The sequence below is a fragment of the Nannospalax galili genome, unplaced genomic scaffold (genome assembly GCF_000622305.1).
Source record: "Nannospalax galili isolate Female #2095 unplaced genomic scaffold, S.galili_v1.0 scaffold1051, whole genome shotgun sequence".
In the NCBI taxonomy this organism is placed as follows: Eukaryota; Metazoa; Chordata; class Mammalia; order Rodentia; family Spalacidae; genus Nannospalax; species Nannospalax galili.
In genome coordinates this window covers 6856185-6880648 of record NW_008331995.1, presented here as the reverse complement: position 1 = coordinate 6880648, position 24464 = coordinate 6856185, and the positions used below count along the sequence as shown (strand labels likewise).

The 24464-nt window shown below is 41.0% G+C and overlaps 1 protein-coding gene across 2 annotated transcripts in view; it reads left to right on the top strand.

Annotated features, from left to right (window-relative positions):
• Window positions 1–24464, top strand: part of Frmd4b (FERM domain containing 4B) — a 372580-nt gene that overhangs the window by 338465 nt on the left and 9651 nt on the right. For both annotated transcript variants that reach the window (XM_017796628.2, XM_008827145.3), the window contains 10 exons: window positions 7109–7185; window positions 9184–9322; window positions 9741–9882; window positions 11041–11174; window positions 11263–11382; window positions 12756–12984; window positions 15757–15813; window positions 17868–18015; window positions 21830–21949; window positions 23353–24164. In XM_017796628.2, coding sequence (XP_017652117.1) covers window positions 7109–7185; window positions 9184–9322; window positions 9741–9882; window positions 11041–11174; window positions 11263–11382; window positions 12756–12984; window positions 15757–15813; window positions 17868–18015; window positions 21830–21949; window positions 23353–24164 — 1978 coding nt within the window. The remainder of the gene's footprint in view (window positions 1–7108; window positions 7186–9183; window positions 9323–9740; window positions 9883–11040; window positions 11175–11262; window positions 11383–12755; window positions 12985–15756; window positions 15814–17867; window positions 18016–21829; window positions 21950–23352; window positions 24165–24464) is intronic.

Below are 24464 nucleotides of genomic sequence, written 5' to 3'. Positions count from 1 at the left end.
GAGCCTTTAGAGACCAGAGGAGGAGGATGGATCCCTTGGAACTGGAATTACATAAAGATGGTTGTTAGCCACCATGTGGTTACTGGGAGCTAAACCCAGATCCTCTGAAAGATCATCAAGTACTCTTAACCACTGAACCATCTCTCCAGCCTCCAGAATCAGTGATTTTATTGAAAAGATTTAATAACTGACTAGGGACCTACACATAAGAAGGGACAGCAGTTGTAAACATCCCAGTCAGCTGTGGTGACACCTAGGAGCAACAGGTCAAGCCTGGTTGTCTTACACGCATGCCCTGTGTGCACTGGTACAACTTCCAACAGGAAGTCACTGGCTCAGCCCTGGGAGGTTAGAGGCTTGGCCACAGAGGAAACTTGGTGAGATGACATCCGTTTACACATCGGGTTTTTATATGACACACTTCCTAACACTCAGAACTTTTTTATCTAAGCTTTGTTTTTTTTTTTTTTTTTTTTTTTTTTTTTTTTTTTTTTTGCAAATAGCCAACAGCTGGTGGCATTTAAGATGTGACATTTTATGTCTATATAACTATGAGATCACATCTGAAGAAAGTAAATTTCAATCTCTTGAGTGTGTACTATTCGGCTGTTATGAAACTATACTACAGTTGACAGTCTTTTTAGAACCCCATCAGTCTGATTAGGCATTTTATGTTCCTCTGGCAGGTTAACATTTGTACTTAGAAGGAACAAAAGTTCCTAAAAAGCATTATCTAATTGAAAGAAACAGAAATCTAAACCCTCTTATTTTAGAGAGAGAAAAAAAAATCCTTTTCTTGACATATCCTAACTCACAAAACCTAGATATAGAACCAGATATTATCCCCTAAGTCTGTATCCCTCAACCTCAGCTCAACTGGTATTTCCTTTGGCATGTGAGGTATCCTGTGCACAGAAGATATGGCACCATATATGTGCTGGGCACTAGCAGCCTCCTTCTCTCCCGTGTAAACACCAGCCACATCTCCTGCCTTCACCACATGTCCCAGGGGTCGGGTGGAGGTAAGGAGTACTGCAAAGTCATCATGAGTTGCAAACCACTATTAAGTGAAGTTGACGGACATGCTGGGCAAGATGTACAACTATAATCCCAACACTCAGGAGACTGAAGCAGAAGGATCAACATGAGTTTGTGACCAGTCTGGGCTACAGAGTAGTAAGTTCCAAGTCAGCCTGGGCTACTTTTGTAAAACAAGATCCTGTTGGAAAAGAGAAAATTGAAGGGATTCAGTCTGACCCTGCAATGGCTGCCATGCTTGTTCACTCTTTTCTTTTAATCTGAACTATAATGGAATAGTACTCCTTTTTTATTGCCTGTGTCTCTCTTTTCTGTTGAAAATATAACAAATCCTTTGTAGCATTCTTCCCAACTAAGAAAAGCAGAATGAGATGCTATGGTGCACTGCTGGGGGTTTTGGAGACTGACTGTGGCTGTGTGTGAGTTCCGTATCTCTCATTGTTTGACTGGGTGACATGATCAATGTATTTGCACGTCTGTGAGCCTGTTTTCTCCTTGTCAGGAGGCGGCTGTACATAGTGCTTTTGCACCTGGTTGTTGGGAAAACAGGATACATCTAGTTTGGGTACTCCAGAACAGTGTGTTAACTCAGTCAGTATAGCCTGTTAACATGAAAGAGAACAAATCAATAGTGCCTGATTTGTCGTGCTTCACGTCACACTGGGGAATCACCTTACCTGAGTGACTCATTGTTTGATGTACCTTGGCTGTGACTATCCTGAATTTAATCATTTCCAGGTGAATTTGCAGCTAAATGATTAACTTCCAAGGGCAATAAAAAGGCCCCTCTCCTGTGACTTTCCTGTCTTTCGCTGTCCTAGCTTAGTATCAAACCTACTTGCAGTTTGTCAAGATTTAAAAGGGACCTGCATCCTTTCTGTCCCAGATTTTCTCTGTGTCTTATAACCCTGATGGCAGTCCCCTACCCAGGGCAGCACGTTTCCCAACATTCCTGTGCATGCTGGGGCACATTCCTTCTTGCCTGGCTACTCCAGACAGAAGGGAGCTCACTGCCCTGTCTGCCTGTGGGGCAAGCTGGTGTCCCACCCCCATCTTTCTCATTTGTGACCTCTTCGTACAGGACAGGGAACAGATTTCCTACCTCTGGGTGTATCAGGAAACCACCCAGGAGATCAACACATGCAGCCCAGCCTGGTTTATAGTGCCTGAGACTCTGGAAGTTAGAGACCTGATGACACAGCTATGTCAACAGAATAACTGAGCTGTTTCCTCTTAGTGGAAAGACAGATGTGGGGGCCAGATAGCTGTTTCCAGCTCTGTTTCTGCTCTTGAATGGCTGTTGCCCATTTGATAAAAAGTAGAGAAGTCTACAGAGAGTCCTTCATAACACGTAACACTCACTGAATGTATATCCTGGGAAGAGTGTTCTGCAAACTTAATCTTGTATTTGGACAAGCTTTGGAGACAGAGATTGTTGGTCCATTTTTCAGAAAAGGAAACTGAGGCTCAGGAAAGTTAGATGTCTAGCCAATCAGTACAACTCTAAGTAGTGGTATTAGATAAAAACTTCAGGAGGCTGGCATGGTTACTTTAGGCACTATGAGGGATGGGACCAACAAGAACAGGACATCACCCATACAAAGTACTCAAAAAAGTACTGTTGATTGAAAAGGAATGAATCCAAAAGCAGTAAGTATACATGGGTCCTGCTTTATTTTCTCTCTTTACATTTGACAATAGTCTCAGATATTTAGGAATCTTTGTAACAGGGTAGAGATGGGGATGAGGTGATTTCATCTAGTTAAAAAAAAATTATTTATTTTTATGTTGTGTATGTGAATTTCTTGCCTGCACGTAAGTGTACCCCTGTGTGAAATGTCTACAGGGGCCAGAAGAGGGCATCAGATCTTCTGGAATTGGATATACAAAAGGTTGTTAGCTACCATGTGGGTCCTGGAAACCAAACCCAAGTCCTCTGCAAGAGCAGCCAGTGCTCTTAACAGTTGAGTCATCTCTCCAGTCCCTTCATCCAGTTTTTTAAGTGTGTATAACTGAGTGGGATCTAACTGAATATCAGCTATTGATTTTTAAAAATGCCTTAAGTATTCAAGACATTCTTTTCATTGTATAAGGTATTGTGAAGTGGCAAATTTTTCTAAAGTCATCAGTTTCTTTTATACCTAAGGATAGAGACATTTCTTCAGAAAGCAGTTTTGTTTTTTGTTTGTTTTTTTGTTTTGTTTTGTTTTTGTTTTGTTTTGTTTTTTGTCTTTTTGAGACAGGGTCTCCCCGTAGCCCCAGCTGTCCTGGAAGCAGTATTTTACACAAGTTCATTTACAAAATAGTCTTTGATACCACCATGCTTTTCTGTGTCCATGTGTAAATCCTTGACCCTTCCTTGTTTTTAGAAAAGATGAGCTGAAGACATGCCCTTTTCTACTGTGATGTCTTGATTATACCTTTGTTGATATTATTTATGCTGTTCCTCCTCTTTTTTTTCTGTTGTATCTTTTTATTTATTGCAATAAATTTTTGGCATATCTTTTAATTTATTTTTTATTGCAATATCAAAGCAACCCAAGATGGCCGTCTATCTATGAACCACTATCTGCTTCCTTTGCTTTGTTGGTTTCAAAGGGCTCAACTCATCATTCTAAGTGAGTCTAAAGTAGGAAGGCCTAGTGGATAGACTTATTTTCACCCTTTCTGCAACTAGCAGCATCAATTCTAGAAACAACAAATCCTCAAACACATAGTTTCTAGTGAGTGCCACGCAGCAATAAACAGGGATTCATGATTGCTATTAGGAAACATTTCAGTCCCAGCACTTGGGAGGCAGAGGCAGGTGGATCTCTGTGAGTTTGAGGCCAGCCTGGTCTACATAGCAAGCTCCAACCCAGGTAGGGCTACATAGTATGATGAGATACCCCCCCATCTCAATAAATAAATAAATAAATAAATAAATAAATAAATAAATGTAGGCTTAAGTCTGTTAAAAACAAATAATGTCCCTTTTCTTTTTTCTTCTTTCTTTAAAATCTTCAAGAGTGGGACTAACTTAAATTATTTTTTTCTGTTTTAGTAGAAAAATTACAAGTGTGTTTGTATGTGTAATGCATAATAGTCTTAACCTGTAAGACCATGCATAACAATTTTCCAAATAGGAAGCACACTCTGCCTCCCTTTGAACTTCGATCTTTTCTTCAAATGAAGACTGATTCCCTGGCCATCTTTATCTTTGGGGGACTAAAAGAGTATTCCTTACTATGTGTTTGAAACACTATTTTCCCAAGGAAGTGTTCAAAATAATTCAAGTTGCCTGGTGTATATTCCCTTAAAGAGTTTCCCCTTTCTCTTTTCCCCCTCTGAAATTTCCACATGAATTTGGCCAGAGGGAACCTCTCTGATCTATCCTTTAAACTATGCACTGGAAGAAGTGGCGGGAGGGGACTCTACCAAGCTCAGCCACCTGCTATATGCCCTCCAGGGTCTTCTGGATGAGCTCTACCCCCCTCCACTGGCCGTTTCAGAGCCCATCCTACCTCCTGAAATCAAGCACGCAATTTCAAAGTACACTTGAAGAACGATTGCAGACATTTCAAGAAAAGAAAAAAAATCAAACAAAACTATCTTACATCTACAAGTACTGCTACTCTGTTTGTAGTAACTGTAAACACTGATAAACAGTGATAAGCAAGTGAAATTTCTGAAGGGACCTCCCTAAACACTGCCAGGTGGCTCCGAACAGTTGGACTAGTGTTCATTTTGTGTAAATTTTCATTCTTTTAATTTTGTGAAACAGGTATTGTTTCAATTTGGGACTAAATTCTGAGATAGGAGTTCTAAGAATTATGACAACAGAAGCAACGACTTACATCAACAGTGACTAACACTATGGAATTTGTTACTGTATCTTAATTTGTGTTAAAAAGAAATGTTGCTGGTCAAGCTGAAGTTTTCCGTTCCATTTACAATCTCTACAGCCTACGCAGAATCCATCTGATAAAGAGTTCAGTTTGTGTCCTTCCAGCCCACTTTTATACTGTTCCATTTTGCATAAACTTTAAAGATCTGGCAGGGGAGATGGGAAGCTCTTCTGAAACTTATAAGCCCTCTCTGGTTCCCATCACTTTTTTTGCAAATCCAGTTACCATGTAATTATTTGCAATTCTCCAAATAAGTTGAAGCCCTTCATCTTTTTAAGGAGGGTTTTTCTTTGCTGGGAGCCTGCTTGCTCTCTGCCCTGCGCAGGCTGAATGAAGTCAAAGGCACTGGCATTTCCCATTTGTAACTGATAAGTGGGGGAGGCGGCGTGGCACTCAGAGATCCAGTTTCAAGTGGAGCCTTGGTTTTGTGTGTGTGGGAATGGACGCAAAGGAAAACAGCCTGGCTGCTTTCTGACTCTTCCGGTTGAACCTGTTCATGTGCGGAGTGAGTAGACCTAGGTAAAAAGGTTTTCCTAAAACAGCCTGGGGTGAAATTCGTGCTGCATTCAAAGCCGGCTCACCTCCCTGGAAGCACCTTGGGAGTCCTGGCTGCCCCATTTTAGAAAAGCGGCTCTTCTGGGAAAAATCTTTCTGGGAGAACTTGGCCCTCCTCTCCGGGATGGGAGGAAAGAGTGCGCTGGGGAGGCGTCCCTCTGCAGAGTGACTGATGTCAGTGGTGTGTCAGCCGTGGGAGGCTCAGTTTATGAAACTGAGTTACACCTAAATGTCTTATGAAACTTGACTCAGAAGAGAAGGTACGGGAGCTGCCGTCTTGGACTGGGGAGGTGGACAGAACTTGGGACTTCCTCCCATGTTTTTGAAGCATTTGGGGGACCACTGGATTGAAAGAAATGACCACCTCCAGTCCACAGATACTGTAGGACGTCGGTATGTAGCTTTATGTGTTTCCTAATTCCTCTTTGAACCCTGGCCAGTGGGGCAGTTGCAGACAGCTGTGTGGGGGGAGCATGCAGGGCTGTGTCCTTGGTGTGTGCTCACTTGTTGTGTGGCTTGGTACTGAGGGTCACCTGAACATTGTGTCTCTTACAAACCTGTGGCTCAGCCCATTGGTTTCCGTGGGGGCCACACTTCTAAAAACGCACCTGTTCTGTCCCTTCAGGAAATGGTTTTGCTGACTGTGTAGTGCAAAGCAATGCTTCTTAGACAACTGAAAGTGTTCCTTTAAGATTCTTTGAGCATCATTTTAAAGTAGAGTCTAGTAATGGATTGAAGTTGCTTGTAGTTATTTTCTTCAGCATCAAGTCCTCTCTGAGGACAGAGCTGAGGACTCGTCAAATCCAAGATGAGAGCTTGTAAAGCCTGCACTCGTCCAAGACCTAATGAAGGGGTTGAGAAAGACAGCCAGACACACTCAGTCCTGTGAATGCACAGGGTTTTATAAATTTTTTTAGATTTTAGATGTACATTTCTAACAAAGTTGGTATCTTCATCTAACTGGAGAATCACACTAAGTCCAGTATCAGAACGTGAACAGGATGAAGATAGAGGCTAGGACCTCTGTACCAAACCCTTATAACTTGAGAAAGTTAGAGAACAGTCAACCCTCACCTGGACTCCAGCTTTGGCCGATTCCTGGTGCTTGACTTGTCACTTAGGGGAACTCACTAAGTGAGCCACAACCTCTTCTCTGAGACTCACCTCAGCATGGGAATCTCTTTTACTTTCATTTTGCATTCTTTGAAATGTAATCTCTGATCATTACTGAACCATGCTTTTGAGTGGCTTTCTATTTAAATACGAAGTCAGCATCTTTGAATGCAAGGTTTATGCTTACCGGAATCAATGCCGGTTTCCTGTTGTACCTGGAGTCAGGGGAGAAAGAGCACTGCATGTTCTCTCTGAGATGTTGGGTTTCATTGTTCAAAGAAGATTTATTGGTGAGATGAGGTTTACTAGGTAAATATTGCTGTCAGAAGAAGGACTAAGATGCTTTCAGGTTATAGCTGATTTATAAAAAAGTTAATGAATCACTTATTTGTGCTTGACCTTGTCTGTGTACCTCCATGGGAACTTAAAATCGTGTGGTGATGAGGCTGATATATAGACTTCCTAAAAATAATAGTATTTAAAGCTATGTGCCTTTCCTGTTTTCTTTATTTTAGTTATTTCAATGGAAGCAGCTGGAAAACTTATATTTTCGTGAGAAGAAATTTGCTGTTGAGGTGCACGATCCACGAAGGTTAGGTTCATTTAGAGTCTTGTTTGAATAGTAGTGCTATGAATATCAGTGTATAGGTTTTTGTGTTTACTTTCATTTCTCTTGAACATTTACCTCAGAGTAGAATCATGGAAGTCAAAGGGTTAACTGTGTTTAACCTTTAGGGAAACTGTCAGACTTCCAAAGTCCTGGGCCACTTAACATTCCCACTAGTGATATGTTTCCAGTTTTTGCACATGCTCACTAACACTTGTTTTAAATTTTTTTGGGGGAGGGGGTTAAAAATGCATGACTTTTTTTTTAAATATTTACGCGTATTATTCTTTTTAAAATACAGTATTTTTTAAAAAAATATTTCATTATTTTTATTTTATGTGTATACGTGTATTGCCTGCATGTAGGTAAGTGCACCTGTGTTGTGCAATGCCCATGGAGGACAGAGGAGGCTGTCAGATTCCCTGGAACTGGAGTTAGGACAGTTGTTAGCTGCCGTGTGGGTGCTGGGACTCGAACCTGGGTTTTCTGCAAGAACAACTAGTGTTCTTAACCGATAAGCCATCTCTCCAGCCCCAGTATTTTATTATTTTTGAGAACTTCATATATACAATATATTTTGATTGTTTTCACCATCAATCCTTCCCCCACCTCATGCCAGATCCACCCCCACCTCTACCCTTCCTAATTTCATGTTCTCTTTTTTAAATATATATAACCCACTGATTCCAATTTGTGCTACCCATATACTCATGGGTGTGAACCATCCACTGGAGCATGGTAGCCCTACCAGGGGGTACAAAGTGTGTGTTTTAAAGCCATCCTAGTGGTTGTGATGGAGTCATCTCATGGTGGTTTGATCTACACTTTCCTTCAGGACTAATGATGGCCAGAGCCTCTTTGCATGGGTTTCTTAACTTTTTAACTTCTAAAGAGAATTATCTATTCAGATCCTTTGCTATTTTTAATTTGAATGTTCCTGGGTTCTTAAAAACAACAGTTATTCTCATGAATGCAGGTTAGGATGTAGGTTCTCCAAGTGCTTCTTAATCAGTGGTAACTTTTCAGTCCCCAGATAATGAGTGTTTGGAGGTCAGAGGGGTGGGAGGAAATGGCTGTGACAAAAAGATAAAAGATGACCCAAGGAGATTAACCAATTCCTACAGAGAACATTGGTGCCCCCCCACAAGCACAACACTGAGTGCCTGGCTGTCTCACGCCCCCTTCCTTCTCCCTCCCTCCTCCCTCTCACTCTCTCCCTACCTCTCTTGTGCTCACTCTCCTCCCAGAATTCTTCCCTTTTTAATTTGTGCACAAGCAGCAGTCTGGACCATTGTGGGACTCGCATATTTTTAACAAGTATCATTTAAAAAATTATTTTTATTTCATGTTTATGAATGTTTTACCTGCATGAATGTAAATGCATCCACATCATGCAGTGACCACGGGAGGCTAGAAGAGGGTGTTGGACCCTGTGGAACTGCAGTTACAGGTGGTTGTCAGCCACCATGTGGGTGTTGGAAACTGAACCCTGGTCCTCTGCAAGAGCAGCCAGTGCTCTTAACCTCTGAGCCATCTCTCCAGTCCCTTACCCAGGATCATCATGTTTATCTCCTGCTACTATCATAGAAGGGAAAATCCTCAAAGGTCAGAGATGTTCTCTCTTCACCTCAGGGCAGGCACCAATCCCTCAGGTCTGGTGGCTATGTCTTTAAATCATCACCTTTATCCTTTATCGCTTAGGGTAATTCTACTTCTTGGAGGTTTCTACCTAAATATTTTTATTACAGCTTCTGCTTCAAATAGTTCCTTATCCACTTTTGAGTTTGTGTGAGTTTATACAGAGCTTGCTTAGGTCTGAGTAATTTGTTACAAAAAGACAACATCAAAAACTCAGCCCCAGTCAGGCTCAGTCTGTGCATCTGAGAGACAATTAGGAAGAAGATGCTTAGTTGCTTGGTGGGCACATGCCATGTGTTGCTGGCCCAAGGATGAATAAGTCAAGTGGTTTACTTCATCTTTTAGGATCTCAGTGTCTAGAAGAACCTTTGGGCAGAGCGGCCTGTTTGTGCAAACCTGGTATGCGAACTCATCTCTTATCAAGTCCATCTGGGTAATGGCCATTAGTCAACATCAGTTCTACCTGGACCGGAAGCAGAGCAAAGTAAGTAACTGAATGTGTTCCCTTGCTGGATCAGCTCCAGTCCTTTTGCTTTCTGTTCTCAGAAAACATGCAAGTGCATTCATTTTTTAGCATTGCTACCAACTGTTTTAGTTTTTCATGCATTTAAAAGATGGGCAGTGTATATAGCTGATTTAAAAGTTATGAGATTGGCACGCATATGTACCTACATTGGTGATGTTGCTGGTGGCATTTAAAGTTAGTGACTGAATAGTACATTCTTACTGAAACCTTTTAGATGCAAAATTAAAGTCTTGTGTTATTTCTAAAGTGTCATTTTAAAGATTCTAAATTGTCCTCTGTGGTGACTTTTTTTTAATTGCATAGTAACTTTATCATTGTATTTATTTAAAATTTGTTTAACTGTGCTAATTCCATTTCAATGTTATGTATTTCATAGGCAAAAATACCCTCAGCCAGAAGCTTAGATGATATAGCAATGGATTTAACCGAGACAGGAACACAAAGGGTCTGCAAACTGGTGACCCTGGAGGCAAAAAGTCAGTTCATCATGGCAAGCAACGGCAGCTTAATCTCCTCAGGTGCTTCATGGGATTCCTTCTTATTTTCTTTTTTTAAATTTTTTTGTTTGTTTTTATTTGTTCTAAACCATTTCCAAATGTATCTTTTGAGGACAATTTTTTTTTTTTTTTAGAAGAAGCATTTCATTACAGCTTTAACATACTCAATAACAGTTTCCAGAGCAAAGATGCATCTCTTTCAAAAGTGGCTACAAAATTTTTAGGTTTGCTGTTGAATTAATACAGATCAAAACCTACAACATACAGTGTGCAACAGCTTTGAGTACCATTTAAAACTGTTTTTATTTTTATTTGTTTTGAGACAGGGTATCACTATGTACCCCTGGTTAGTTTGGAACTCACTATGTGTAGAGCAGGCTGGATAGGAACTCATAGAGAACTGCCTGCTTCTGCCCCCATGAGTGCTGAGATTGAAGGCATACACCACCGCGCCCAGCTTTAAACTATTTTTCAAGAACATAAAGTTCAATTGTACATGGTTAGGCCGTATAGGCAACATGAGATGCAAAGATACTGAGTACCTAAGGCTGTCTTGACAAGAGGTTTGCACCCCATAAATTTTGCCAACTTCTCCCAATATTTGTTTTGTATTTGTTAAATTCTGTATAGACTATAAACATGATTACAAGTGCTGCATCACAAAATGTAGTTGCTGTGCCCAGTCCTCCCTCTGTGGGATTTCTGGAGTCTCTTATCACTAAGTCTATGGAGCTTGGCTAATGTGACTTCTCTCATCTAGATCCTTCTCAGCTTGTGGTTCTGAAGCAGCAGCATAAGCTTCCTTTGCACAGAACATCCATTATCTTTCTTGCTTACCCTCTAAAGGAACACTGGATGGGACCATCTTAGAGCTCATCTTCCTCTACTCTTCCTTAGAAAAATGAAATTTTCTTTGTATGTGCCTGGACCATAAAGCATTTTATCATGGCTTCTAAGATACTAGCTACAGTGTACAGAAGGCACATTCTCTTTCCAGGCTCTTTTTGCTGCCTGAAAGTATGTGAAAATGTTCTCCAGTTTCCTTTCATTATGTTTAGAAACAAGGAGAAAAGAAAGAAAGCTAGGACTAAATATCAGCTTGCCTTCACAGTCCTTTGTCCTTTTGCAAGGAAGGAAACGGGCCTTGTGTAAACCTCGCCGCCCTTCCTCCAACTCCAGGTTCTCAAGACTCAGAAGCTGGTGAGGAGCAAAAGCGGGAGAAAATCCTAGAACTCAAGAAGAAGGAGAAAATGTTGCAAGAAAAACTCCTGAAGAAAGTGGAGGAGCTGAAGAAGATCTGTCTGCGTGAGGCTGTGAGTGGCCTTGGCCTTCCTGGGCACTTGTGTTGGGTTGCTGTGGCCTGTGTCCATTATCTGCTCATGACCCTGTCCTGTTTTACAGGAGCTCACTGGCAAAATGCCAAAGGAGTATCCACTGAACATAGGCGAGAAGCCCCCTCAGGTCAGGAGGCGAGTGGGGACTGCGTTCAAGTTAGATGACAACTTGTTGCCTACTGAGGAGGTACGAAGCCTGCTTTGAGCTGTCCTGTGAGGACAAGATAGAAAAGCCATCTATCTGTTTGGTATTCTCCACCTACACCTTTGCCTTTTCACTCGATACTGTGGGATTCTCTTTAAGCAGTGAAAATGGATAGTGTAGACCACTCTGATCAAAATTGAGTTTCTTTCTTGCCCTCTTGTTCCCCAGATTATAGACAGCACTACCTGAACCCTGTGTAAGTTGAGATATGGTGTTACAGAGATTAAAAATGAATATTAGCTTTGGATTCTTTCACTTTAAAACAAAGTGGCCTTCAGCAAATACTTTTGTCTTCCTAAAGTTTCAGTTTTCTCTTTTTGTGTCTCAATTTCTTCATCTGTAAAGTGGAAATAAAAATGGAACTTCCCCCTGAAGGGTGTAGTGAATATTAAATGAGATAACTCATATAACGGCATTCAACATAATTAAGTTAAAAAAGTTGGTGGCCCACAGAGTGCATGCTTTCTTAATTGCATAGCATATGTAATTATGCCAATACGACTCACTGTGTGTTTCTTATAGAAATTTAAACATCTTAGCTTTAGAAAATAGTAGGTGTTTCCATTCGTAATAGAGCTAGTTTTGATATTTACTGAGTGCCTCCTGCCTGTGCACCCAACTCTGACCTAAGCAACACACGTTATTTTATTTATTTAATCTTCAGCACATGTGTATAAAGTAAGTACTTTCTTCCTTTTACAAATGAAGGAAACTAAAGCATTAAAAGCTTATAGATGAGTAGCATATTCAGTCATGCAGCCAGGACCAACCAGAAAGGGTGGTCAAGCCCAAGTCAGTGTCTCTGGAGTTCCATATCAGAATGTAACATTCTGCACCTATGAGTCACAGGTTAGAATTTCTCTTTGAAAACCTGTCTTAACCCAACCAAGGTAATGAGTAAAAGGTCTTTTCCTTCCTTGAAAAGGAAAAAGGAAGGGGCTGGAGAGATGGCTCAGCAGTTAAGAGCTTTGGCTACTCTTGCAGAGGAACCAGGTTGTTATCAACACCAATATATGGTGGCTGACAACTGTCTGTAACTTCAGTTCCAGGGGATCTGATGCCTCCACTTACATACATGCAGGCAAGCCACTTATACACTTAAAATAAAAATAAATAAACAAGTCCTTTTTAAAAAGAGAAAGAGGACAGATCATGAGACGTTCAAGTTAACATGTGCCAAGCGATGTCTTGTTTTCTTAGTATTTGAGGATGTTTATATACTAAAATGTAGACAACTTTATTCCCAAAGAGTATATTATTCAAGAATTTACAAGAATTTTTCTTTATGATCCAATGCATGAAAGAGTGACTATATATGTCCATAAACATAAGGCAGTATCCTTGTCTGAATGCAGGACCCGGCTTTACAAGAACTGGAGAGCAATTTCCTAATACAGCAAAAGCTAGTTGAAGCTGCAAAGAAACTTGCCAATGAGCCAGACCTTTGTAAAACTGTGAAGAAAAAGCGGAGGCAAGATTACACAGATGCGGTAAAAAGGCTTCAGGAGATCGAAAATGCGATCAACGAATACCGAATCCGATGTGGGAAGAAACCCAGCCAGAAAGCAGCTGTTATGGTACCAGGTTAGTAAGATGCAAGATTTCTGTGAGCCCTGCACTCAGTCCTCTTGATGATAGTATTCCTCAACTTGCTCACTTGGTGAAAGACAGAACAAACAAGATCAAAAGTAGGTGTCTTAGGGTAAAGGATTTTCAGTCTCCTAGATATACAAACTATCGGGTTCAGTGATAGACACTGCTGCAGCCCTATACAATGGCATCGCTTTAACTCTCAGGATAGAAGTTTTCATAGCAATATTGGTTCATGATAAAGTAGAGTAAATGGACTGATATCACTACCCAAAATAATTTTGACAGTGCAGGCTTTTAAGAATGTTGAATTTTATACATAGAACTTAATGTGGCAGACCCTGCATTTTCTCAAGAACCTATTCCTGCATGCGTGAATAGAGGGGAACTCTTACAGTTAGTGCATTTCAGGAGACTATTTAAAGGTAGGTAAATGGTCATGATAGGACACGGAATGCAGAAGAACAAGATACAAGGTACAGGGTGATGCTAACATGTACAAACATGTACACAAAGAGGCCGATTAAGAAATATTTCAAAGTACTAATAGCCATGGAATTTCAAATGTGGTGATTTTCTTCTGTTTCCAAGATTTTTGACATCATGCATCTATATAGACTTTCATATACAGAAAAAAAGGAAAGTGAGAAGTCTCAGTCAGGTAGATTTTAAGTCTAATTGGCCTTATGCAGATATTGGTATGGTTTTTAAGACTTGATCATTGATTGAAATGTGATTTTATTTCTTTAAATCTAAGATTCCCTCCCCTTTTATGTGTTGACATCTGAGAATTTGGAAGAGTTAGCCTGGATGGTATGCTACAATCATAATTGGCAATAACTTACTTTTTTCCCTGGAGCATAATTATATATCTTGGATTTGATGAACCATGGTAACTGGGTTTAGAGTAGACTCAGGCTTAAGGCCTGTGATTCATAATACTGCAAAGATAAGACTTTGGAGAATGAATGGACAAACATCAATACACAAACATTAGTCTACGACAGCTGGAGAATTTGACTATGCTTCTAAATGTGTGATCCAGTTGGCTTGGTGGTGATTCCATTCTGTACCAACAGAGATGGGTGATTAACAGTGTGCCTAATGTTCATGGCCATTTGTCACAGCCCATTCATGCTCAGACTATGCTAGACTCAAGTGTTCAGTGGCTGACATTTGGGCAGCAGATGGTGTCACTGGTTAAGCATATAGTGGATAGATACATTTTTTTTTAAGTGTGCTGGACAGCTGACTGTACTGGCACCTCGCCTTCAAGCTCCATTGTGCATCTAATTAAGGGAGCATCCTCCTGGCTCTGACAAAGATTAGCATTTGAGATTGGATGGAGAGAGATTTGCTTCAGAATGGCTTTGAAAGTTATACTGAGGTGCTGTATTTGGCTAGAACCTACCACCAAAACTGTTAACACTGAATATGGAATGATTTGCAAAAGCATAATGTATCTGAGCTGTCTCTTTCTACCAAATATGTCATTTAATATTGGATAGGCACCCGATATGCTCAGAGCAGTATCACTGTTGTTTCTAATCAGACTGTCATGCATGGCTTATGAAAGTAAGAAATATAGTTGGTATTTATCTAGCATTTGTCATTTGCTAAGACTGTCCCATCATCAGTTCATTAAATGGCTTACCTCCCCGATAGGTACCAGCTAGCCCCATTGTAGTGCAGAGCCAGACAGTGCTTATTGAGATGAAGTTATTTGCCCAAGGTCTTATAGCTTATAGGTCCTCCTATTCAGTGCTTCTTAAATAGGGATAATCTTCCCCTCTACCCCCCAGAAATATTTGATGATATTTGCAGACATTTTGAATTGTCAAAATTGAGAACAGGAATGTTGTCGACGGTCTGTAAATAGAAGTAAAGTGGTAATGTCTACAATTCACAAGCTCCATAAAACAAATATAAAAGGTCAAGTTTTCTTTCAAGGTAGAGAAAACATTGCAAACTAGTTTAAGATCCAAACTCTGTGGACATCTATTCTATTTTAAGAGATACAGTCTGGAGCTGAGGATGTATCCCAGTTAATAAAGTACTTACCTCATATGCTTGAAGCCTTGGGTTCCATCCCCTTCACCACATAAAACCAGGCATGGTGGTGTATGTCTATAATCTTAGCACTTGCAGGGGTGAAAGTAGCAGAGTCATCCTTGGCTACACAGAGTTTAGGGCCACCCTGGGCTACATGAGACCCTGTCTCAAAAAAGAAGAAAGGGAGAGAGGGAGTGAGAAAAGAAATACAGTCAGCCCTTTGTATATTCAAATTACACATCTAAAGATTCAACTAACCTCAGGTCAAAAATATTTGTGGGGAAAATAGTCTCTGTACTGAAAAGTGCATATTTTCTGTTTTGATTCTTTTTAAACAATATAGAACAACTATTTACAATGCATTTATATCATATTAGGAATTATAAGTAATGTAGAAATGACTCAAAGTGTATAAGGGAAGTTTGGGAATTGAACACCCTTAGATTTTGTTATCCTTGGAGGGCCCTAGAACCGATCCTCTATAGATATTAAAGAATGACTACTCCATTGTGGTATCTGTATAATACGTAAGATGTTTTTATCTTCAGCAGCACGTCAGTGGTTCCTACAACATCTAATTATTCTTAATGCACTGTAATTAGTTTTATTTATCTAAATGAAAATAAGATGCACTCCATTGAAAATTGCTTCATTGAACATGTTCTAATTGTATCCATACACTGTCATACTAAAGGCAGTTATTTCTATTCACAGAAGATATAATTCCATCAGAGAGTAGCTCTTTGTCTGATACCACCACCTATGATGATCGTAAGTTGCTCCTTTTTCCATTTTAAAATATAGCCTGCTCTGAAGTACTGAGATAATTTTTTAAAGATTTATTTTTATTTTTATTCTTGTTTATATGTGTGTGTCCGTGTGAGTATATCACACATGGGTGTGGGTACCTGCAGAGGCCAGAAGAGGATGTCGGCTCTCCTAGAGCTGGAGTTACAGGTAGTTGTGAACTACCTGACATGGATGCTGTGAACTGAACTCAGGTCCCATGAAGAGCAGCAAGTGCTTTTAACTGCTGAGCCATCTCTTCAGTCCCTAAGATGAGCTTTTAAATTTAAGTGAAGCTTGAGCAGGGAATGCAGCTCAGTTGCCTAGCATTCGTGAAGCCCTGAGTTCAATCCCCAACACTGCATAAACCAGATGTGGTGGTACACACCTGTGGTCTCAGAATTTGTGAGCTAGAGGCAGGAGGATCAGGAGTTCAAGGTCTTCCTTTGCTACAAAGTGTCTACGCCAGCCTGAGATACAAGAGGCCCTGTATAGCAGACATCAAAACAAAATAGTATTGTTTCCTTTTGGAGAAGTAGAATAACTTATACAAATGGTTGGGGAAGGAGGTATATGATTATCATCTACTCGGGCTAACTTAACATTAAAAACATGACATCAAAATCATAGTACTCAGAGAATCAAAAATTCCTCACATGAGAAAGTTAGTCCTTGAATAAAGACTTTAAGGTCCTGCAGGATTTTTATACTTTGTTTCAAAGTAGTTAAAGACTTAGAATTGTAGAAGTCGCAGAATCTTTCACCTAGATTTTTCCACTACTGACATTTTACTTATCTGGTGTCCAGATAAGAAAAACCAAGATCAAAACCAGGAAACTGCCAGGTGTGGTGGTGCACACCTCTGATCCCAGCACTTGGGAGGCAGAGGCAAGTGGATCTCTGTACCATCAAGACCAGCCTGGCCTACGTAGTGAGTTCCAGATCAGCTGGGCTACAGGGAGACCCAGTCTCAAAAAGACAAAAAACAATAGGAAACCAGTGTACACTTTGAGGATCCCTGTTTCCTGGAGATGTGGGAGTTTGCTTGACTTTCCTTAGGAAGAAAGGCACATTTTATGAATTAGATTTGGTGTCATTTTGCCATGCGTAGGTAAGCAATGTGGGTTACATTGACCCGTGTTAGTTCAGTGTGTTCTCTGATGGAATGTGGTTCCTATCAAGCAGTTGAGCACTTCCTTGTAGTCCTTTATGTACAATCAGCTGATTGGCTATCTGTCTGATGTGATTTGAAGAATTCCAGGAAACCACTGCCCTGCACCTACCCCCCACTGATTTATCTCCGCGTAGTGGTGCATGAAATTCCACCATTTAGAATCCTTGCTTTGAGCTCTAGTTTGGTCAGACTTACCATTCCTCTTTGGCAATAGATGGATTGGTGACAGACAAAACAAGTCTCCAGTGGTACAGTGTAAGTCCTGTTCATTGCCATTCACTAGTAGAATGAACCTGTGGCCTTAGAGGCCTAAGAACTTTAAAGATCAACAAAAGCAGTCTGGCCTATTTCCTGGACCTTTTGCAAGTTGAGGTTTTTCTTTAATAAGACATATTGAAAATTATACTGCTATCCATTCTGCTAGAGTGAGTTCCTTACAGAGTGGTGCCTCTTAATTGGCAAAAGTTGGTTCAGACCTCAGAAGGGAACTCAGTTTATTTTTTAAAATATTTTATTTATTATTTTTATTTTATGTGTATGAGTATATTGGCTGCATATGTGTAAGTGCACCCACATTGTGCAATCCCTACAGAGATCAGAAGGAAGTGTTGAATCCGCCATCTGAGTGCTAGGACTCAAACCCAGGTCCTCTGCAAGAACGGCCAGTGTATTTAACTGCTGCGCCATCTCTCCAATCCCCATTTTTTCTAATGTACAAATTGTAAAGCTTAATTTTTTGAAATTCATGCTTTCCTACCAATGTCATCTTGAACCCACTGTTCATCAGATCTTCCCCTTTTTTTTGAATTGTTGGTATAGTATTCATTTAGTTTTCTTTATTCATTAATTTGTTGACTCATTTTAGCCAATGACTCCTTCACTCTTGCTGGGCAGCGACCAAGTTCAGTACCTCATTCTCCAAGAATTCTACCCCCCAAGTCTCTTGGTATTGAGCGACTCCACTTCAGAAAATCCTCCATCAATGAACAGTTTGTGGACACCAGGCAGTCCAGGTGAGAGGTTGTCGTAGTAAGGCTGATGCCTTGAACCGAAAACATTTTTTCCTCCAAAATGGTGATACATTTTCCCTTATTTGTCGCTTACCCTTCGAATGGTGTTCTATTGTAAAACTGAGGCAGAGAAGCTAACCCAGAGATTTGTGGTTGACAGTGAGTAGGAGCATTCTTAAAAGGGCTTTGAAAAAGGCCTTAGGTCTTGCTTCAGTATTAAAATCTATGTGATTTGTATTAAGTTCCAGGCCATTAATGATATGTGTTGGGGAACTGTGTTGGCTAGCTCCCACAACACACCAAACACCTGAAATGAACAACATATAGGAAGAACAGGTTTATTTTGGCTCATGGCTTCAGAAGCTTCAGGCCGTGATCATGTGGCCCCTTCTCTTTGGCCCTGTGGTGAGGCTGATCATCATGATGGGAGCATGGGGTAGGAGCAAAGCTCCTCACCTCGAGGTAACTGAGGAGTAGAGAAAGGAAGGAACAGAATCCCAATGGCCCCTCTCAGGGAATGTCCCCAATGGCCTCACATCACCCCACTTGACCCTACCTCATAAAGTTTCCACCACCACCCAATAACAACCCAGGTTACAGGTCAAACTTTCAACCCATGGGCCTTTGAGAAACTTTCAAGCCCAAACTCTAGCAGGCATAGTATCTAAAGTTTAACTTTATAACTTCGGCTTAGTCTAAAGAAACTATCATTAAATACCATCGTGCCAGCCTAGGGACAACGCTGACTTCTGATCCTGGAAATAAACATGGGACTTAAACTGAATGTTTAAAATAGAGAATGTGGTTTGTTTTCCCCTCAAATGTCTCAGGTAAATATTATCAAGGCAGTGAGATCAAAACTTTCATGGGTGACAACCACTGTGGTTCCCAAGATTTGGATGCATGGATAAATATTTTTTTATTAGAACTGAACATAGGTTGACCACTTGTTTACTTTGCCTAATTAGAATGTTCGAACCATCAGCAGTGAGTCCATGAAAAATATGACATCTAAATGCCAAAAATCCCCCATCTGCATCACTGTTGTAGTAAGAAGATTAATGAGATGAAATGAACATTCTCTGAGCACCTAACTAGGTGCCAGAGCCCATGTGGACTATTATAATGTGTATTTACAAGTTCAGTCCTCTCTACAACCCAACCCAAATATTATGGCAGCTATCATTTCCCTTACAGACAAGTACGGGGAGGACCAGAGACCCCAAGCAACTTGTTTAGGCTCGTCATCTGATAAAGCTGGGAGGTTGGGGGAGGAGAGGGAGGGGGCAGGATTTGAGCCTAGGTAGACTCTAAAGCTCCAGATTTGATTCTAGCTAACATGCTGGACCACATCTCAGCAAAGGTAAAAATTAATCTTATAAGAAAGGAAGATTATTCAGATTGAGTGAGGTTTGACTTATGAATAGTAACATTTTGTTAAGTTTTCATTTGTAAGGGACTGGTAAAAACTGTCATCTATTAGTTCAAGTTTATGGATTAGCATTTAGGAACTTGAGTCTGAAATACTGGAGACCCAAGGGACCAGAGCTATGCTTGTCTAATTTCATTAAAAGTAAATAAATTTTAATATTCAGTTCCTCAGTTGTGCTAGCCATATATCAAGTGCTCAGTAGCCCCATGTGACCAGTGACTGTCAACACTGCACAGCACAGACATAGAACATTGTAGGTATTGAGAAAATCCCACTGGAGAATGCCCAACAAATGGTCCTCATAATGGGGAAAACAAAGCTATTTCAGCAAAATGAAGAATTATAGCTAGGAATTATTTTCTTAAAAATTGCTATCCCCGCATCCCCAATCGCTTGAGATGATCTTGTTCTTTGAGCTAGCTCTTTCACTTACAGGAATCTTTACTGTTGAATTACTTAACTGAAGGATACCTATCACAGCGAGTTTAGCCATCAATTTATTTTTTAACTTTTTACAATTTTTGCTTTGTTTTGTTTTCTTGAGGTAGGGTCTCCCTGTATCCATCCACAGCTGGCCTGGAACTGACTGTATAGATTTGGCTGGCCTCAATCTCACAGAGATCCACCTGCCTCTGCCTCTCAAGTGCTGGGATTAAAGGTGTGTACCACCACACCAGCTTAGCCATAAATTTAAAACCTAAATGCTCAACTTGTGGATTTTTTAAATATGGTAAACCACATGATTATGATGGATATGAAGTTACTAAAGTGGCATTGTAGAGCAGAGCATGGTGGTATAGTCCTATAAGCATAGCACTCAGGAGGCTGGAGAAGGAAAATTGCTGCAAGTTTGAAGCCAGCCTGCTCTACCCAGTAAGTAAAGGCCAACCTGAGCTACACAAGGAAATCCTATCTCAAAAATTAACACTAAAAATAAACAAATAAATAAATAATATTATAAGCAAACATTAAGCAATAGTAAATGTTAAATACAACTTGATTTTTTTAAGTAATAAAAAAATATATAAAGTAAGGGGCTGGAGAGATGGCTCACTGGTTTAGAGCATTGGCTCCTGTTGCAGAAAACTCCAGTTTGGTCTCTAGCACCCACATGGTGGTTAACAACTGTCCTTAACTCCAGTCCCAGGGGATCCAGTGCCCTCTTCTGGTCTCCACAGGCATTGCATGCACAGGTGCACCTACACACATGCAGGCAAAACACTCATACACATAAAATATTTTTTAAAACATTTAAAGACTATAAAGTAAGGTCTCATTTGTTGTTAAAAAGTGCAGATGCCTCTAAGTATGTACACTTAAAAAAATAGATGAAAATATTTCATGGTGTATCTGAGGTATCATCACATTATGAATATCAAAATTTTTATTTCTGCTTTTAAGATCTTCTATAATGAACTTGGCTTTTGTAATAAGTGAAACTTCATTCAGGAAGTCCTCTTTTGAGTGACAGGGGTTTGTACTGGGATTTGTGCATGCTAAACATGTGGTCTATCCTAGGCCCACAGAAAGTTGTTAATTTTTGAAAAAGGAATCTCAGATTGTGTCTTTTTTTAATATTGACTTTTATGTATTATTTTTATTTTTATTTTATGTGTATGAGTATATTGGCTGCATGTATGTGAGTGCAACCATGTCGTGCAATGCCGCAGAGGTCAGAAGAGGGCTTCAGATCCCCTGGAACTGGAGTTAAGAACGGTTCATAGCTGCCATATGGGTGCTGGGAATTGAACCCGGGTCCTCTGCAAGAGCAGTCAGGCAGTGCTCTTAACCACTGAGCCATCTTTCCAGCCCAAGATTGTGTCTTTATTGGCTGGGAAGTAGGTAAAATAAGTTAAGGATGATGCTCTCTAGTCTGAACACCAGCAGATGAAGATAACAGGCCATGGACCACATCTAACCTGCTACTTGTTTTTGTACAGCTCATGAACTGACTTTTCAGGAATGGATTTCTAAGGAATTGGAGGGAGTAGGTCAAAAGCAATGTTTGCTGATATATGAATATTAGACCAGATTGGCATTTTCGTGCCCATAAATAAAATTTTCTTGGAGCACAGTCTTGCCCATTCTCTTCCATATTGTATAGGTCAAAAAATGTTTACAACTAGACAGTGGATAATAGGGTTTGCTAAGCCCCACTCCTGTTAACTGCCATGTTCTCCTAATGGCTGTGTGTATAACCCCAGAGAGTCAGACTGCATGTGCTTCCCTAAATCTCGCCCTGGACCCGTCAGGTTGCTCACCACAGAGACACCATTCCCCTCTTTTCCCCATGCTTTCTTCCTATAGATTTAATAGCTCATGACAAGTTTGCCAGGAGTGTTGAGTGGCTCATCACCTCTTAAATTCTTCTTGTTTTAATCACAGAGAAATGCTATCAACACACAGCAGCCCTTACAGAACTCTGGAGAGGCGGCCACAGGGAGGACGGAGCATGCCTACTACACCAGTCCTGACCCGAAATGCCTACAGCAGCAGCCACCTGGAGTAAGAGCTCTAGTCCTGTCGCTTTCAGTGTTTGTCTCACGTTGCTGTGTTTTTAAATTTTTTTAAGGGACTTCCTACAGTGGGGGCCCTGTTTCATTCTAATCCATTTTTTGCTAGCTTACAGTTTCCCATCAAGAGCATCTACTTGATCCAGATACAATTTTTAATACTTCAATTTCTCCAACCAGATATTATCATTCAATATTCAATGGCAAGGATGAAAATCATCACATTGATGTTGTTTTGAAGTATTTGCTGAGTACTATCCTAAATGTTTTACCTTCTTTTAAAAAAATTTAATTATTTATAGACAAAGTCTCACATAATCCAGGTTGGACTTGAACTCTGTAGGTAGCCAAGGATGACCTTGAACTCATCCTCCTGCCTCCACCTCCCAAGTGCTGGGATTATAGATGTTTATCTCTATACCTGGTTTATGGGGTGCTGGGGCTCAAACCCAGGGCTTCATACATGCTAAGCAAGCACTCTACCAACTGAGCTATATCCTCAGCCTCATAAATGTTTTATCCGTGCTCTTTTATTTAGTACCCACAACAAGCCTGTTGTAAATTGGACTTTTAGGTACTATTTTAATTTTATTTTACAAAAACAGAAACTGGATTGAGAGAGGCTAAATATCTTGCCCTAGCTCATCCATACTATGGCTCAACATGTATCTCTGACTTCGGGGCTGGGCTCTTTCCCATCTTGCCTCTCTTTTGCTCTAATGTAACCTAATACTAATTAGCGGAGCAGCACCTCCCAAGACATATTGGAGGGTGTCTTCCAGTTTTGATGCAGGCTGTGTATAATCATTTATATCTTCCCTACCCTCAAGGAAGGATTTGGTTTATACAACTGACAGAACCTGATTCTTTATTCACTTTGACTCTGGTGATGTACTCATGTGTGAACCAGTGGGTTACGTGAACACATGGATTCTGATACTTAAAAATCCTGTTGAAATCAGGAGCTATGAAATCATTCAGCATGGTGTTCTCTTTGTGTGTGTGTGTGTGTGTGTGTGTGTGTGTGTGTACATGGTCCTATGCATGCACATGTAGAGGGTGATGCACATGCATGTGAGTGCACATGCATGTTGAGACCAGAAGTTGAGGTCTGGTACCTTCTTAGATCACGCTCCACCTAATTTTTTGAGACAGTCTCCACTGAACCTGACCAGTAAGCCCAGTGATCTGCCCATTCTCACCTTCCTAGCATTGAGATTACCAGCAGCATGCCTGGCTTTTTACTTGGCTTCTGTGGGGCTGAACTCAGGTCCTCATGCTTGCAGAGCAGGTGCTCTACTGACTGCAGCATCTCCCCAGCCCTCAAAGTGGTCTTCTCCCTTGTTTGGGTCTTCCTTTCCTCCTGTTGTACACATCTGCCCTTAACTCTTTCAGACCCGACTCTTCAGCTCAGCACTGCCGCCAGCGGAGCGGAAGCTTGGAGTCCCAGTCCCACCTGCTCTCCGAGATGGACAACGATAAGCCATTTTTCACCCTTTCCAAATCCCAAAGAAGCAGCAGCACTGAAATCCTGGATGATGGGTCTTCCTACACCAGCCAGTCAAGCTCAGAGTATTACTGTGTGACACCCACTGCTGGACCTTATTACACCACCCAGACTCTAGACACCCGAGCCAGGGGGCGACGGAGGTCAAAGAAACAGAGTGTTTCTACTTCAAATTCAGGAAGCATGCCCAACCTAGCACAAAAGGATACTTTGAGGAACGGAGTCTACTCCAAGGCTCAAGAACCACCTCCTTCTAGTTACTATATCCCTGGCTATGCGACATACGCGGAGTGTGACCTATATTACAGTGGTGGTTATGTCTATGAGAATGACACTGAGGGACAGTACACTGTCAATCCTTCTTACCGGTCCTCAGCCCACTACGGATATGACCGCCAAAGGGACTACAGCAGATCCTTCCATGAAGATGAGGTAGACCGTGTACCCCATAATCCATATGCAACTCTCCGGCTGCCCAGAAAGGCCGCTGTGAAATCTGAGCACATCACCAAAAACATCCACAAGGCCTTAGTTGCTGAGCACCTGCGTGGCTGGTACCAGAGGGCTTCTGGGCAGAAGGATCAGGGGCACAGCCCACAGACTAGTTTTGACTCAGACAGGGCATCACAGAGATGCCTGGGATTTGCTGGGCTGCAGGTGCCCTGTTCTCCAAGCAGTCGAGCATCTTCTTACTCTTCAGGTAAGAATACTGTGGAACTACATTACCCATGGGGTCACTATCTATCATACTTCCTCCCAAACCACTCTGGGATCATGAAATTAGTCCCCCCCTTAGGGCATTAAGAGCAGCGGTCATTCAGTGGAGCCACAGGAAGAACTGCCAACTTCAAAGTACTCTTTAGCTTTCCATACGACAGAGAGCACATTAACCTGGTGAAGCAAGTTCTAGGTTCAAGCATAGACACTTTCTAGGTACCTAGTCTATGTGCTGCTCTGTGTTAGGGCTTTCACTGGCTTTCTTTTGTCTAGGTCTTGTACT